This window comes from Portunus trituberculatus, chromosome 16 (genome assembly GCF_017591435.1).
Source record: "Portunus trituberculatus isolate SZX2019 chromosome 16, ASM1759143v1, whole genome shotgun sequence".
NCBI lineage: Eukaryota > Metazoa > Arthropoda > Malacostraca > Decapoda > Portunidae > Portunus > Portunus trituberculatus.
Genome location: NC_059270.1, coordinates 11,650,616 through 11,668,709, shown reverse-complemented (window position 1 = coordinate 11,668,709; position 18,094 = coordinate 11,650,616). Strand labels below are relative to the sequence as shown.

At 38.3% G+C, this 18,094-nt stretch overlaps 1 protein-coding gene across 3 annotated transcripts; it reads right to left on the bottom strand.

Moving 5' to 3' along the window:
- Positions 1–170: 170 nt before the first annotated feature.
- LOC123504398 (transmembrane protein 129-like) lies at positions 171–14,952 on the bottom strand. 3 transcript variants are annotated; one of them, XM_045254861.1, is made up of 7 exons: positions 14,796–14,952; positions 12,506–12,723; positions 9,726–9,981; positions 8,448–8,681; positions 7,746–7,899; positions 7,327–7,469; positions 171–421 (listed from the first exon to the last, which is right to left on the bottom strand). In XM_045254861.1, coding segments are annotated over exons 2-7 (993 nt in total). In that variant the 5' UTR covers positions 12,711–12,723; positions 14,796–14,952; the 3' UTR covers positions 171–420. The 3 variants fall into 3 exon arrangements, with proteins under 3 accessions (XP_045110796.1, XP_045110793.1, XP_045110795.1); XM_045254858.1 differs by lacking the exon at positions 171–421 and adding an exon at positions 5,122–5,696; XM_045254860.1 differs by lacking the exon at positions 171–421 and adding an exon at positions 5,122–5,696 and having other exon boundaries at positions 7,327–7,466.
- Between the last annotated feature and the right edge of the window lie 3,142 nt (positions 14,953–18,094).

Here is an 18,094-nt window from a genome sequence, read left to right as displayed (position 1 = left end):
AATATACAAGTATGTACTGGTACATACTACTGTACAAGAGTTACTTAAAAGAAAGCAACAAATTGAAGGATGATTAGTGGGATGTCACAGAAGTCATTAATAAAATAATGTAATAATGATGGTAAAACAAAAGAATAAAAAAGGTGACATTTGTTAGTCAAAGGAAAAGACTGTGTATGAAGAATTTGTATTCATTCTTAAAGTTACTATACATCTGCTAAAGAAGTTGAAGGTTGGGGAAGGGTTGCCTTTTCTGTCCCCTCTGTAATCACTGTCACCTTCCCCCCTGTCCTCCATTATGCTGCAGAGTATCCTGCGGTGCCAGGATATCCCAGCAGTACTGGTACTTGGTATGGGTAATGAGGACAGGAGATCCTTGATGTACATAGCAGCATGGTGATTGGTCCAGGGTGACACATTTCTTATGGAAAAAAAATGCTGATTGGATGAGAGATGGCTATGGGCTGTGTGCCGTATGCTCTCATTGGCTGGCTGACTCTCGCTGACTTTATGCCTGTCTGGTTTTAAATTGAAGCGTCACTTGGCTCAACCACCAAGCATAACACGTGCTTCCCAAATCAAGTGGTTGTGAGTTCACTGGCTTCTACAAGACTTTCAACCTTATTGAAGTCAAAAACTGTGGCAAACAACATAGCCAGACAGAAGAAGAGTTGCCAATTCCGAAGATATATATACCTTGAAAATCGGGGAGGCGGTGCTTGAGCCCCTATGGTTCTGAGGCCTTCATAAGTGAAATATTGTATAATGGTAAATTGTATAGTAGGGAATACATGTACATCTCAGGAAGCACCTAATATTATATAATGAGAAAAAAATTGTTGAATTGGAAGCATATTTTACAAATAACCGATCCGATTCTTTGCTTTTTGTGTCATATATCATCATCTATATTATAAAATGTTCCTTTAAGAAATTATAGAAGTAAGATAAAAATACAAAAATACCCAAATACTCACCTATGCCTTTGAACACAAACACACATGCTTGCTTGGAAATGATTTCTTCACTTTAGAATACTTCTGATGGTTAAGGGTTAAAAACTGAAATTCAAATATACCACTGAAGCTCCCATATGAAAAAATAGTAATTCAGTTCCTTTTAATCATAACCATTTCTCCACTGTGATGTAGGCACTAAGTGTCAAATATGATTGAATTTAATAGTTATTCTTTAGTGTAAATGTGTCAGTTGCTGAAGATTGTCTGAGAGGAAGATTGATTTTGACAAAAACTTAACTGGATGTGAAGCAGGATGAAAATAATGAAAAGGAATGCATATTTGGAGCTCTGCAGACATAGAATGCTACGATGGAGGAAGGTTTTGCAATTCTGATGTAGTGCAGATTATAGGATAATGTGAATGAATGTCATTGGAAGGATAACAGAATACTGTGGAAAAAATGTAATGCTGAAAAACTTGAGAATGTTGTGTATGTAGTGTACATAACATGAATATAAAATAATAAAAAAGAAAACTGTAATAATTGAAATGTAATATACCTCCTAAATGGATACATATAGATTTTTTAAGAATGAAAGATAAAAGATGTGAAATCAAAAAAAGTTTCTCACCTTTTTTCCTGTAGCATCACTCATTCATTGTAAGTACCATCCATCTACTCATTCCTAAAAGACATCTCACAAAAGCAGCAGTAACTTGTCTATGCTGAATGCTATATATACTGTAATCAGTGATAATAAAGAAACATTAATTTACAAAAATATGTATTGCAATTTATATTCAGATAACTTTATCTTTACAAATGTAGGCTTTCATATCACATACTTGTAACATTAATACATAAAAGGGCAGACATATCACCAAGTATCCTACACACTGCATGACCAAAAGTTATGAGCAAGGGGAGAAAAAAAGACAGGTAAATATAGAGGATTCCTTACATTATTCAGGGGTAACTTATGGGTTATCTCCAGCATGTGTACAAGTGATTTTTAAGTTAGTTGTTAAAAAACCGAACAAATGAACCACCTCCTGGATGTGCATATGTCTACTAATCATGGAAGCTAATGGTCACCCACACCTACTCACCCCACACACACACACACACAAACACACACACACACACACTTAAAGAAACACATAAGGAAACTAGAGAAAGTACAGAGGACTGCAACAAAAATGGTGCCTGACTTAAGAGATTTGACTTATGAAGACAGACTGAACAGAATGCAACTTCCGACCCTGGAAAACAGAGGAGAAAGGGGAGACCTGATAGCAATATACAGAGTGATGATTGGCATGGAAAAAATGGATAGGGAAGATCTGTGTATGTGGAATGAAAGAATGTCGAGAGGGCATGGGAAAAAAACTAAAAATGGCCACTTATAGGAGAGATGTGAAAAAATATAGCTTCCCTCATAGAAGGGTGGAAGCATGGAATAGTTTAGACATGGAAGTGGTCAACGCAAGGAATATTCATGATTTTAAGAAAAAGCTGGACATTAGTAGATATGGAGACGGGACAGTACGAGCATAGCTCTTTTCCCGTATGTTACAATTAGGTAAATACAATTAGGTAAATACACACACACACACACACACACACATAATTAATATGCAACAAATTATACACAATGCACATGATTACAAAACAGAATCGTTACTTTCTTAGTTATGGAATTTTTACATCCTTAGGTTAACACAAGTAACTCAAAAATTAAACTTGCATTAAAATTAATATACATATATAATTCGAGCTTCCACTTATTCCAGTAGATATCTTGGAAAAGGCTAGCACTAGCACTGTTAATTATAAATATAATAAGAATATGCTGTTATTTACAATAATGCAAAATGCCTAACTATATATATATATATACCAAATAATTTTGTTGGATTCTCAATATCTGAAGTTTGAAATTCTTAGATTATAGTTAAAAAACATAAGCTTTTCACTTGTGTGAACTTTGTGTGGGTGGAGGAGCAGCGTCTGACTGACTGAGAGTGAAAATGCGTGGTGACTCATGACTGACCGTGTGACAGGATGCCAGAGTTCAGCCTATACACGTCCAATTTAGAGGTTGTGGCTTATTACCACAGAAAACAGTATTCTATGACATAAGGTAATCACCACGGAAACTTAATACGCCGTATTATATTAATTTGGTATCATCAATATCTTATATCGAATATATCACTAAATAGTAAATTCCTTTTAGGTATCGGAAGTATCGGCATAAAATAAGCCGATACCGATACAGATACAGATACCCAAAAAATGGGCCGATACCGCCAATTCCGATACCGATGCATCGGTACATCTCTATTTCTAATATGACAATAAAAAATCTGGCAACCTTGGTATCATGATACCATCTTTCACAAGGCATGTGTTTTCTCTTGATCTTATAAAATAGAAAACAAACTTATCAAAGGAAAGAAAAAATAGTCAGAATTAAAGAAAAATAGTAGTCAAAGAAGGAAAGAATGAAATAGGTAGAGTTACTAGATGGTGCTCAACATCAATATTGGCTGATGCTGTTCGGATTAAGAAACAAATACAAATATGTAGCTTTTGCATTTACTAAAGTTTATATAATAACTTTATCACATGATCTTAAGATAATATAAATTAATTCTATAATATTAAGAGGAAAAAAATGAGGAAAAGATATGAAGACAAAGATGATGATAATAATGATAATATTCTTTTCTTACAAAATAAAAAAATTAATACATTGTAAGATCAACTATTCTTGTCTCTGTCATGTATGCCAACTGAAAGACTACTAACTCATAACTTATATTACCTAAGTGAATGAATAACACAATGTAATTATAATATTCACATTCCACTTCAGATTCTGCCTCAAGATAAATTATGAGATAAATTATGAGAGCATAATTATCTCCATCAAACTGTGTAAATGATGTGTGTGTGTGTGTGTGTGTGTGGGGTATTTGCTTTGTACTTACCTATAGTTGTATATAACAGGGTTTGAGCAGAGTCATAGTAACCTGTCTCCATACCAACTGTTATCCAACTTTTCCTTAAATACATTCTCATTTTCTGCTGTTACAATCTCTCCACTCAAGCCATTCCAGATATCCACCATTCTATGTGGAAAACTAAACTTTGTAAAAGTTTGTATATATGTGTGTACATAATTTGGGATATTTTATGCTTCAAAACTTTGTCCAGCTCTTATATTTTTCAACCCTGCAATCATCAGTTCTTGGTGATGTGCATTGATCGTGGGCTGAAATACTCATGAATCCCAAATGTAAGTGTGTGTGTGTGTGTGTGTGTGTTTTGTTATTCAATAAAAAATCAATTTATCTCTAATCAAAGGCACTACATATATTGGATGTTAAAAATACTCTATAGTTTCATAACTGAAAATATACAGGCAACTCCCACTTAACGAAGGTTCACACATCGAAATTTCGCGACAACGAACGCTTCCTTTTACTACCATCTGCTCATTTAACGAACACCAAACTCGCTTCAATGAAGTTTTATCCAGGTAATTTTTTCCAAGTTTGAGAGCCCCGCCATATCATGCAAGTCGACAGGCTTTTGAATACACCAGCGCCTCTCGTGGACAAAACATGCACCACTCACTCCCCCTAGTTCAAAACAATAACAGCGTCAGCAGCAGCTCGTCTTCCCTAGCTCAACATGTCACCAAAACACCATGCAATGTCGCCTAGCGTTGCTATGAAGACCAGGAAGTCTCTTATTCTCAAAGTGAGGCTGGATATTATTCACAGACACGAGAGAGGCCAGAAAACTAATAGCATTGCTCGCCACCATCTTGACTCCATCTCTACTATTTTCAAGTCAGCAGACTCTATTAAGAAGGCTGGTGAGACCGTATCTTCCTTGCAAGCTAAAAGAACCACCTGAACCCGTGAAACTGCAATGGATAAAATGAAAGCCTTGTGGAAATGTGGTACATAAGTTTTGTATGCGGTACAATGATGTGCCCTTTGTTTACATTCCACAGGTTGCCGGTTAGTGTCTTTCCCGCTCCACTCTCCCTCCCTTCATAAATTTAAGATTATCAACATTATGAAGTTACGTACATACATACATACATTAGTGTACATTATAATGACTTAAATTAAACTGCCTAAATGTTTAACTTTTTAATTTTTACTTTCATTAAATCTTTCACTGTACTATGATGCACTCTCGCTTTGTTTACTCTCAATGGAAGTTCAAGTCAGGGGTCAAACTTGTTATAATTGGTTCACTTAACAAAAATTTACTTAACGAACAGTGTTTTAGGAACGCAACCCGTTCGTTAAGCGAGGTTGCCTGTATTAGCACTACATGAAGTATCTTTTCATTCATCAACTGACCAATATATCTAGACATACAGTACATACTTTGGTTTATAAAAACACTCATGTTTCTTTGTGGTATAAGACTGATGAGCTGTCATGTACTATAAGTAAAATTTTGTGCAGAAGGAGTTAAATAGGGATAAGCCTAATGATGCAGGATGAGAGAGAAGAACATGAGGAAGATACTAGCATAACGATACTAAAGAATGAACAGGGATGTGTGGCGAATTACAGGGGAGGACAGTTTGTGCTACGCTATGAGAGAGACATCCAACAGGCAGAAAGTGGAGCGGCAGGTTGGGCAGGGAGCACGGGAAGCCAGCCATGACTCAGGGTGGTTCTGATCTTGACGAGAGGCAAACCTGTGTATGTGATATGTGCACTGATTTATTTATTTGAGGTAAATGAAAGGCATTCAGATATTTTCTTAACTCTACATATCCAAATCCTATAAGTACTGCTACTGTCTAACAACATGCACAAGTTTCTTTCATGGATATTACTCACTGTCAATGATTTTGTAATTGCATTTAGAAAGTTGCTCAAATAAAGCCTAATACAACAGAAGCATCATAATATAAAGAGTAAATACACTCCAATCATGAGTTTCAACTGGAATGTGTTAACACATGTGCACAGTTGTATATGTAAATATATACTAATCAACAATCATTTGACTAAAGTTCTCAATGGGACTTGTGGTCTAAACAATACTGTTTCCTCTAATGTCTCATCATATATATATATATATATATATATATATATATATATATATATATATATATATATATATATATATATATATATATATATATATATATATATATATATATATATATATATATATATATATATATATATATATATATATATATCAAAATAGCCTTTCTCCATTCACCTTCCATCACCTACCTACTACATACAAGAACTCTTATTTTCTCTCTCTTCAAGCTTACACTTTACATCTCCTCTACTGTCCTTTTAGTTTCTCTTTCCTATCACATTGCTCTCCTATTCCTATTTCTGTCAATAATTTCCTCTGGCACATTATTATTACTATAATTACTATTTTCATAATCATATGCACCTCAAAAGGCTAAGAAGGGCTAACCTCCCTAGAAAGAAAGGTGTCACTAGCACTCTTCCCTTGGACAATTTCTGCTTCCTTACATCATGGCAATGCAACTGGAGTAATTAATTCTTTACTTACAAGTGTAATATGGAGTAAGACCACAAAAAAATTGATGGTTAGGATGCAAAAATCTTCAATAGTATATATATATATATATATATATATATATATATATATATATATATATATATATATATATATATATATATATATATATATATATATATATATATATATATATATATATATATATATATATATATATATATATATATATATATATATATATATAAAATCTTGTTAGGAGACATATTACTCTGTAGTTAGCAATGCTCAGCTAGTAGTACAAAGATGGCAGTCAATAGTTCCTGCCATGTAAGTGTTCTCAGTCCTGCTCAAAGATCAGTTAGTAAGAGCTCTGAGCTGGCTGGGTAACCAGATGAGCATAGGTGACACACACACACACACACACACACACACACACACACACACACACACACGGTAGCTCAGTAGTTAGAGCGCTGGCTTCACAAGCCAGAGGACCGGGGTTCGATTCCCCGGCCGGGTGGAGATATTTGGGTGTCTCTCCTTTCACGTGTAGCCTCTGTTCACCTAGCAGTGAGTAGGTACGGGATGTAAATCGAGGAGTTGTGACCTTGTTGTCCCGGTGTGTGGTGTGTGCCTGGTCTCAGGCCTATCCGAAGATCGGAAATAATGAGCTCTGAGCTCGTTCCGATTCCCGGCCGGGTGGAGATAGGGTAACGTCTGGCTGTCTCGTCAGAGACTGCAGCAGATCAAACAAACAAACACACACACACACACACACACACACACACACACACACACACACAGGCACTCACCATTTACCAAGGCAGGACACACACCACATAGGTCGACAGCGGCATTCCTGACAGCTGGTACTTTCTCCTGCGGCATTACAGCGTCGGTCCAAGCTTACATTTGCGGGGATTTGCTGACAACCAAAGCAGAGATTCCTCTCCTTCTGAGAGAGAGAGAGAGAGAGAGAGAGAGAGAGAGAGAGAGAGAGAGAGAGAGAGAGAGAGAGAGAGAGAGAGAGAGAGAGAGAATTAGTATTATTATATGAATGGTATAGGCAAACAAGTAAGTTTCCTATACATGATGTCAAACTACAAGTGAAGATGAAGTAGATATGTAAAAATATATCTAGATACAATATTACTAGACTGAGACCAAAATACACACACACACACACACACAAATACACTCAGGGCAAGACATGTATGTGCATGAGGCTCACATTGGGTGGTGTGGCTGTGGGGTTGAGGCGGATGGTCTTGGTGAATGTTTCCAGAAAGAGATCAGAAAGGCTCTGCTGGACAACAATCTGGCGAGCATTGACAACTGGATTGACTGCTTTAAGCTCGAGCTCACCAAACTCCATAGAACCGAGTCTTGTTGGGTTAAGAAAACAAATTTAATTAGATCTATTATGCTAAAATACAAACATACTGAGTTAGTGAAAATCAGGTGCTGGATAAATAAATAAAGGATCAGTGCAGCAGAACTTCTATTCACTAAGCATGAATTTGAGAAAAAATAGAAACTATAGCACTATACACATATCATACTCAATTTATGCACACAGATTGATATCACTATATGAATGATCCTCCACCATTCACACCTCTACTGACTTCCCTAGTGTGTCAGTCCTCTGGAGGCAGACTCAGACTCACACCTTGTCACCTCCAAGCTCTTTTCTAAACCACAAGACAGACATGTAGCACATTAACAATTAGCACAATATCTTGAGTAGTCAACTAGTACCTATTTGATGAGCCATTTTTAAGTAAACTATCCCCCACCCCACATAGATAAAAAAAAAAATCCAACTACCTAGAGAATAAAACCTCTACTCATAAAAACAAAAAAGCTAAATAAAGAAAAGAAAAAAACAGCAAAAGTATTACAAACCAATTAAAACAACTCTCCTCCACACCTGATGCAAAAAGCAGGTACTCCCTCCCTGACAGACATAACATTGATGCTCAGCTGCTGTGCAGGTATGGGTGCTGCATGTACTGGGCCCTGAGTGACATGGCTTCCCTCCAAGGAGAGCACAGCATCCCTCAAATTAATCAACTGTACTCGATAAGTTGTCACCTTCATCAGCCAGCTGTCTGTGGCCACCACTCTGTATGCACTTGATACACCACTGGTAAATTTATCCACTCTGGTAGGAATGAAAAGAGCAGAAGGTTAAGTATGAAACCAGAGAGATTTATAAAAAAAACTTACAGGATAACTAAAATACCTGTTGCTCTATCTGTCATTAAATTTTCAATAATTCTGAAGATATTTTATCATACCTAGCATATACAGTGGACTCTTGGATCTCGAACATAACTCATTCCAGAAGGTTGTTCAATGTCCAAACTGTTCAAGATCTCAAACTGTTTTCCTCATAGGAAACAACGTAAATAATTTTAATCCTTTCCAAGATCCAAGATTCCTACCTAAGTAAATAAGATTTGAACTAAAATCAGTATTACAGATTTACCTTTTGGTGGCAAGCTTCATAGCACACACAGATGATGGTATGTAGATGGTGTTATGTAGGGTGCCACTCTGGTCAAAATTACTCTGTGTTATTGATAATACCTAAGAAAACACCTTACCTTCATGGAGGGGCTGGATTGACTTACCAGCCAAGGCAAGCTTGGCATCATGTACGTACTAATACAGATGGCTATTTCTGGGTAATCTTTGCATTTGAGGCTATACCTCAATACAACTTGATGAAAACCTTTTGGTTACACCTTGTCACTACAGTGGTCAATCAAAACATATTTTTGTAAGTTATGAGATCAGTGACCCTACCTAGTTAAGTGACTCTAGTCAAATGAAAAACAGGTCAAATGTCATGATCCCAGCTAGGAATCTGAGCAAGGCAACAATGTGCAACCAAAACAAACAGGGAACTGATGTTTATCTCCTGCTAACGGTGCCAGTGTCATTCGGATTTGCCTAGATTCAGTCGCCTTAGGGTTTTTCAAAGTCCAAATTTTGTTCAATCTCAAGAAGTAAAATTTATTGAACTTTTTGTTCAAAGTCTGAAGTGTTTGAGGACCAGGATGTTTGAAGTCCGAAGGTCCACTGTATATTACTTCATTGTACCTGTTTATTTTCTGCTTAGTGTTTATTTCTTATTGATATGTTTTATTCCCTGCTCCACATTTCCCCATTACACAAAGTCTGTTTTGAAAGTAACACTCACCTCCTGTACTCTGTGTTGATATCAGCTGCCACAAACTTCCATGCATCTGGAGAATTGTTTGGGGCATAGACAGCAAGACTGACAGCCAGAGGATGCTTATGCCAACCACTGGCCCACCAGTTAGACACAATCCAGCCAACAACAGCACTTGGGAGAAGAGATGCCAGAAGGAGAAGGGTGGAGGCTTGGGAGTGGTAGTGAACATCAAGGAAGTCACAAATCCATGGCTTGCTCATCATTAAAGTCACCACATATCCTGGAAATGTTATGTATAATAGTATAATATGGGAGCAAACACCTGTGTCTGCAATCATATATGTACATAAATCTTTGCATATGCATATTTGTGGACACACACACACACACACACATACATATACATGGAATTCAACTGAATACAGCAAAATAATCCATGTACATTTGTCCAACTTCAATAAATTCATAGTAAAATAAAAATTTGTAGAATAAAAACACATGCAAACAAATTAATACTGTTACTATGCCTTTTTTGCACAGCTACTATATCTAGAAGTTAGTTCCCCTAAACCAGATGAGAAGAATGAGAATTTTGATAAAATATAAATAAAATAAAGAGATGTAACAGTTCTAAAGAAATTTAACAAAAATTAAATCAAATACCATGAGGGCATATAAAAATCATCCAATTTCAGCAAGAGAACATTTATGAGTTTATGAGCAATAAATTTTTTTTCAAAAGGAATGACATTCCCAAAAATTTGCCATTAACTCTCACTGCTATCTAACATATCTCTCCTCACTCACCTCTGAGATATCTTTCCTTGTTCCACAGCCAGCTCCAGACATTGTGTAGTGCCGGGGATAATAATATTCATTTTTTTTTAGAAATTAAGAATCATAGTTGTAAGCGTGGCGACAAACGTGGTCGCATGTATACATACATACACATGTGTATACCAGATGCGTCTCAGAGGGCGAGAGAGTAGCCAGCTCATCAATTAAAATACCGTAAACTTACTTGCTTTGTAATCAGAACTTTAATGAATTTTTCACTCTGAAGTAGAGGGAGAACATAACTGTTCAGGAAAGTGTCTTTCAGTTACTTAATTTCTTTAGCAATGTCAATAAAATTCTGTAATTATTCTGCACCAATCCTATTGTGATGTCTGCTAACAATTTTCAAAGCCTTGGGAGAGCCGTTGGACGGAAGTTCCCACGGGCCCAGTCTCCCCCCATTCTTCAGCCGAACAAAGACAACTGCTCTCTCTCAGCGCGTCCATGTGTGCATGTTAGTTTGTTAAGGAATTATTATGTAGGAATAGAGGAAAGCGAGATTATCAATTGGGCGGCAGTGTAAGGTGAAGCGAAGGGGGAGGATCGTCACCCACCATGGTACGTCCGTCCCCACCATTTCTTCTCCTGCTGTAACTAGACCCAAGTTAAGTATGTGTGTTCGAGGAAGTGACCATGTGGTACACTTTTCTCTGTTAATGATACATGCGGCGTCAAAGACGTGTAATTGTTTTCAGTGTTTCTTTCCATGAGCTGTGAAAGCCGTGTGTATCGCCGCCGCACTATGCTAGGCTGTGTAGTGATTATATTTTGTAATTCTTTTCCTTTGTGTACTTATTTTCAGGTGAGTGTGTGTATTCTCTCTCTCCGGTGGGCTGGACTGTAACGAACAGATGTGATTTATAGGAGAGAGAAATTCATTTAATATAATTTTATCAATTCATGGCAAAGTTTTGTGGATTTGTAGTTCATGTTCATCAGTCAAAATTAAATTGAAAACCAGTGCCTGATAACGGCAGTTTTGCTACCATTTGTGTCAAAATAAATTTAAAGGTTCTTGCATAATCTTTCCTTTATTCATGGTAGGTTTTTTTTTTATTTATTTATCTATTTTTATTTTTCATTCCCCCCCACATGACAATTGCACTGCCTAGAAATTGAAAAATCTATTCTATTAACCTCTTCTTTCCTTCTTGTAGATAGTACTTGTAAAGATATTCATATTGGGGATCGACTGATTATCGGCCGGGCCGATTATCAATGCCGATAGTAAGCATTTTGACACATCGGCATTGGCCTTTTTAAATTTGATGGCCGATAAGAGATAAATTTAAACTGGGTTATTTTGGCTCTGATGCAGCCACACCGCTCCATCTGCTGTCACTACTCTATCTCCAGCATTGTCCCACCCACAGCACCATCTGATTGGTTACAAGCAGAGCCACAGTAACAGCCAATCAGCAAGTGAAAGCTGTGCATGCACAGTGTTTACACACACAGTGGAGAACAAGGAACATACAAGGAAGAAGTTGTGGTGTGGGTGAGTTTGGAGGACAGCAGTGGTCCTACCATCTGTTGATAGCGAGCAGTTTCATAGAAAACGCTTTCAGGAGTAACTTATGAAGATTTCTCCCATTCTCCCCTCCACCCCCACCTCCTATTCTTTCCCTCTATTCTCTCATGTTAATAAACTTATAAGGCAAAATAAAACATGTTTATATATATATATATATATATATATATATATATATATATATATATATATATATATATATATATATATATATATATACTGCAAATGAATGTTGGCTATCGGCCTCCTTGACTATTAATAACGGTATCAGCCCTGAAAAAACCATATTGGTCAATCTCTAATTCATATGCTAACTTTACTTCTGTGAATTGTTGCACATCATAATGGAAGGGTTATGGGGGTTTGTGTTCTTTAACCCACTGAATATAGAGTGAAGTAGTATCATCTGTACAAGTTATCCTATAAGACGACTCACCAGGCAGCAGTAGGGAATGGAGAATACAGGTTACAGCTGTTCTGCGCATGTGGTACTGGATGAAGGTGATGGACTCGCTTCCCAAATATTGATCCAGCAGTCCATCTATGGTGAGTCCTGCCGCTACTGCTGCACATGGGGGGAACACGACCATCAAGCCAAACATCCAATATATCACTGACACCAATACCACCTCAGATATCATTCTTGTGTTGTTCCTGTAAAAGAAAAAGGAAGGATTATATTTAATATACTGAAAGAGATGCTGCCACATGCAATCTAAACACTTAAGGAAATTACATAAAATCTTGCCACTGTAGAAAAGAGAGAGAGAGAGAGAGAGAGAGAGAGAGAGAGAGAGAGAGAGAGAGAGAGAGAAAGGTGGAGCAGGGTTAGAGAAAGACAGCTAGCTATAGAGATGTGACAATAGTGAGGGAAACCTGGTGAAACCAAGGGTCATACTCAAGTGACCATTTTACATTGAGCTGAGTATAGTTTACAGAATTGCCAGCACCAGTTGCTGGGTTGTACCATCACCATTTTTAAGTCCATGGCTCCTTGAGAATCATATCCTGTGGTTATTGTGTTCTTTAAGTGATGACCTTTCTGTTTGTGTGGTTAAGAGAGTCTATCTTTAAAATTGATGTCATGCAAATCTTTATCATTATCTATCACACTATTTCAAGTTTTCTCACCAGTGACCTTATCCCTGTACATTTTATTTTACATATCAATATACATGCATACATCTGGGAGTTCCACTGAGTGGTCATTTAGGATTGCTAATTGTTGAAAGCAGCATTAACTTCCCCAACATTCTCTACACTCAGACTCTAGATAATGCTAAGAGGATTTTATCTTCTCTCTTCCATCTCTCTTATTTCTTCTTTGATCTGTGTATATAAAACACTAAATGGAGGAGTGTACCTGTCATCATTTAATTCTTTCTTCATCATATAAAATATCACACGTGTCTCTCTCTCTCTCTCTCTCTGTCAATTCTTCATATGTACAGTATTCTAAAAATACTCTCACCACCACCTTCATTCTCAGGCCAGCACTTCTCATCAGCTCACACTTTCATGCATAGATTCACTCAGTCATGAGCACTTCTTACTACCACACCACAAACTATTTTAGCTATCGTATGTTGCTAATGCTGTACTATCAATCAAACTCAATGTACATCAAGAAAAATTTGAAGTGTTTGTGTAATGTATACCTGTGATTTGTGACCACCGCATACACTAGCCACACTGCCTTCGACAAGTCTCCAGCCAGCTACCAAGTCACCACCTTATATAAGTACATACCAATGGTGTCGTCATCATATACAAATGGCAACAGCACCCATACATGAGTTGCTGTGAAGGACATCTAGATTTTCTAAGTGAATGGAAAGACTATTGACTGTCACATAACATTCAGACAGTTTGGAATAGGGGGAATATGGAGATAACCTTAGCCTCTTCTGAGATTAATACTTACATGTCTGATGAAATTATAGATACTGAATATCATGCAATATATATTAACTTCTGAAAAGTTATAAAAGGTTGGTAAATATAAAAGGTGCATACCCTTGCTGTTCTTGTTGTGTTGGCAGTCATCTTCTTGATCTTACTTTGGCAACTAATACCCTACTGACCTGGTCAACTCACCTGGTGGGCCTTGCCACCCAAAGTTCAGCCAGACTGGACAAGAAAGGGACAGGCCCAAGAGTTTAAGACAGATACTCCAATCAGGTTAAACAGGCAGCACTACTCATACATGTTTATAAATGACTGGTTGAGTGTATCATTCATAGAAGAATAAAGCATGAAAATATCAGGCGGTAAACATAACATCAGGAGAACAAATCTGAACTTAATTAAACCTAACCAAACAAGAAGTGTTACATAGGCATGATGCTAACGGGCAATTTTATATTGTTTTAGTTGATATATACTATTGGCCCTGTACTTGTTTCGGCGATACATATACTAAATCGGAACTACTGGTAATTGTCAGTAGCGTACGATGATACGAGGGATTTGTAAATGTTTACTTTTTTTTTTTTTTTTTTAATAAATATATGCAAGATATATATTGTATGATATTTTGCAAACTTAATTCTATTTGACATGTATCATCCTTGGGAGAAGAGGGTGAAGTTATCTACGGTACATATCATATCAACACGGCTAGTTTCTCTATACAGATTACTGCGACATCGGAAAACACCACACTCCTATATATTAACTACACATGCAATTGCGTTATAAGTGCCCATGACTTACAGACAACTTACCCAGACAATATCTGCAATCAGTTGAGTCTCACTATATTTGTAACTCAATGATCCGCAGCCTTAATCCACCTGGAGACCCTCGACGAGCTATGCTGTCCCGCCTTCTTTCAGTGGTGCTCTTCTGTTGACGTTGACAACTTGACAACGATGTGCCACGCACTGTTCGTCTAACTCCTGGGACTTTCTCTCTCTCTCTCTCTCTGAAAGCTGAGAGAGATTAGGAAAGAAGGGATATTAGAGGGAACGTTGAATAGCTTGTGTCTGTAATTCCACTAAGATGTAGAAGGCTTAAAATGAATATGTGAATGAAGTGATTTGTGACAGTTTACAGATGATGAAAAGCTATGTCATGACCAACAGAAAGCAGATGTACTTAACAAGCACTTTTTATCTGTATTCACGCGAGAAAATCCAACTTCCATTCCCTCAAACATAGGTTCATCACCATATCTTTCCATCATTATCTAGCCATTAGCAAAAATGGAGTAGTGGAATAACGACAGAAACTCAAAATAAATAATTCAAATGACAGATGAAAAAACAGCAATTAAGGATGTTGAAGAAGGATGCTGATGAATGTAGACCAATTCTGACTAATTTATGCACCAGTCTTACATCTTGATGATACTTGTGTACCAATTTCTCACGATGAACTCCTTTGTGCAGTAAAGCAGGGCCAGTCCACAGCACTTGGTCAGGATGGCCTTACATATGATATACTTAATGCATTGCTAGTTTTGCCAGAAAATCCTATATTAGATCTTTTTAACATGTCTTATGCCTCAGGATGTCTGCCTCCCTCATGGAAAACTGCTGTTATCATTCCTATTCCAAAGGGTGATGGTTCTTTCAGGCCTATTTCTTTAATTAGTTGTCTTTGTAAGATGATGGAGAGTCATATTAAGACGGTTACTTTATAAAGTGGGGGATCTTCTGTCGCAAAACTTGCATGGTTTTATGAAGGGCCGCTCTACCAGTGACTGTTTTATTAAGTGCCTCAGTAATGCCAATGTTAACTGTCGTGCCTTTATTGATCTCAAGGGTGCCTTTGACAAGGCCAACAGGGATGTCATTCTTGAGGAACTCATGTTGAAGGGTGTTAAAGGAAAGTTATTGGGGTGGATTTGGGATTATTTGTGTGACAGGAAGGCAAAGGTGTGGCTCCAGGGGGCAGTCTCTGCTGAAGGAATTTTGACTTGGGTACACCGCAGGGGTGTACTCAGCCCCATGCTTTTCAATATACTTATGGATAAAATTGCCAGATATCCTTTTCCCCAGGGCACAGAGGTAATTGTCTATGCTGACGACATCTTGCTACAGTGTAATGCTCCTCGGACCCTTACCTCGGCCTTAAGCCATCTTGAGTCCCTGTGTACTGACATGGGCCTTGTCATCAATGAAACTAAAACTAAATTTCAAGCAACTCCCAGAGTTTGCAGACCACCAAGCATAAATTCCATAAAAATCAGTCGTGTGCAGTGCTATAAATACTTGGGAGCTCAACTCGGTTTTACTAAGGATTCTCACTGTATTACCTATGTTCGCAATCAATGTTTGTTACGGCTTGCTCCCCTACGAGTGCTAGCTCACAGGGGCTATGGTGTGGGTATCCCAGTGCTTAGGATGTTCTACATTTCTGTTATCAGGGCTTTAATAGACTATGCTGCTCCAGTCTTGTTTCGGTATAGTCCAACACAGCTGAAACCCCTTGAGTACATTCAGAATGAGAGCATGAGAGTAATCTTAGGCTGCCCCAAGACTGCAAAGCTTGAAGTTCTCCGAGCAGAATTGGACCTCCCCACCATTGTTTGTCGAATACAGGAAATCACCTGCCGTGCACTGTGTCGGATGGCATGTAATGGTGCCAGCCAACCCTTGTGTTCCCTTGCCCACCTTCATGCTAACCCCAGGGCCCCTGCTAACTCTTACTTGAGACAGCTTTTAACATCACTAACCAAATTTGATGTCCTTGACTCCTACCTCAATGTTGTTACCACCTCTGGTTCCCCCTCTTGGAGACCTCACAAAGTCAGTGTAGATATAGAAAAACTTGCTGCTTCTAAATATAACTGGTTCCCACATGAACTTAAAGATCTTTTTATGCATAAATTGTCCAACTACTCAAGGGTGCAGGCTGTACATGTTTACTGTGATGGTTCAGTGGATGGCAACAAATCTGGATGTGGCCAGTTCATTAGTGGTGGGCAAGTACCAGCCTTAACGGTACTGTACCGGTAAAAAAATTTCCGTACCGGTAAATAGCCGAAACGGTACTGAGCAAATTGTATACAGTGTGGAGGTGGCTCAAGGCGAGCGGTGATGGGTAAGACGGTAACATTGAGTCATTCTCACTCTCGGTACCGCTCCACACTGGTACCGACTGGCTGCCCTGGCGCGTCAGCGCTGTCTCGGTAGCTCGGCGAGACGCGTCTGTACTCGTACGACTGAATGTGCCGGCATCATTTCCGGTACCGCTTGACGTTTGTACCGTTTAGCCTCTGTGCTGCTTCCTACCGCTCTAAGAATGAATAATGTGTCGGCACCACACGGCGGATCCGTGGCCGGGACGGGTGGCGGGTTGCGAGGAACCTTGATTTGGTCTCGCCAGCCACTCCACGAACGACGATGGAAAGTTTTAACATGTCGGGTGAAAACATAAACTCTCAATCTATCTCTGTGGGCACTGTTGTTATTAAGATATCCAGCACTGAATTACCGCCATGCACTCAGTTATGGGCGTCTGAGTGAGTCGAGTCTAATCCCTTAAGTGGCATTTTTACGATAGTTTGTGTGTGATTAGATGATTTTGCTTACAATAAGAAGGGTCTACGGTGTCAGAGATTACTGGCCAGTTTTCACTATTTTAATCCCCACATAAGTTTGTGAAGCTGTATAAAATCATTGAGTAATAGCCAGAATAAATATGAAAACACGTCATGTTACTGCAGGGGTTAACACGGCGGGGCGAGGCGAGGCGATAGAGGCACCTTGCTTTGCTCCGGGCTATGTGTTTCCTACATATCATAGCTTCCCCTTGCTCAATAAGCGCTAAGAATAGGACACATTTCGCTATACGCTATTACTTGCAGTTTGTGTTGACAGACTAGGATAATAAAGAGGGACGCCAGAGATGAAACGTATACAGAACGGTGAAATAACGACACACACACACACACACACACAGTCTGAGTCCTATCCGAAGATCTGTCTATGTGCTCTGAGCTTGTTCCGTAATGGGGAAGGCTGGCTGGGTGACTACCGGGCGACCATAGTGAATCACACACACACACACACACGCT

Bases quoted from the DNA above. Each gene is read 5' to 3' on its own strand.
- LOC123504398 (XM_045254858.1), bottom strand. From the start codon at position 12,710: ATGATATCTGAGGTGGTATTGGTGTCAGTGATATATTGGATGTTTGGC. The intron at 9,982-12,505 runs GTGAGTCGTCTT...TAACATTTCCAG, and splicing joins CCATTCCCTACTGCTGCCTG to GATATGTGGTGACTTTAATG. The intron at 7,470-7,745 runs GTGAGCCTCATG...TCTCTCTCTCAG, and splicing joins CCACAGCCACACCACCCAAT to AAGGAGAGGAATCTCTGCTT.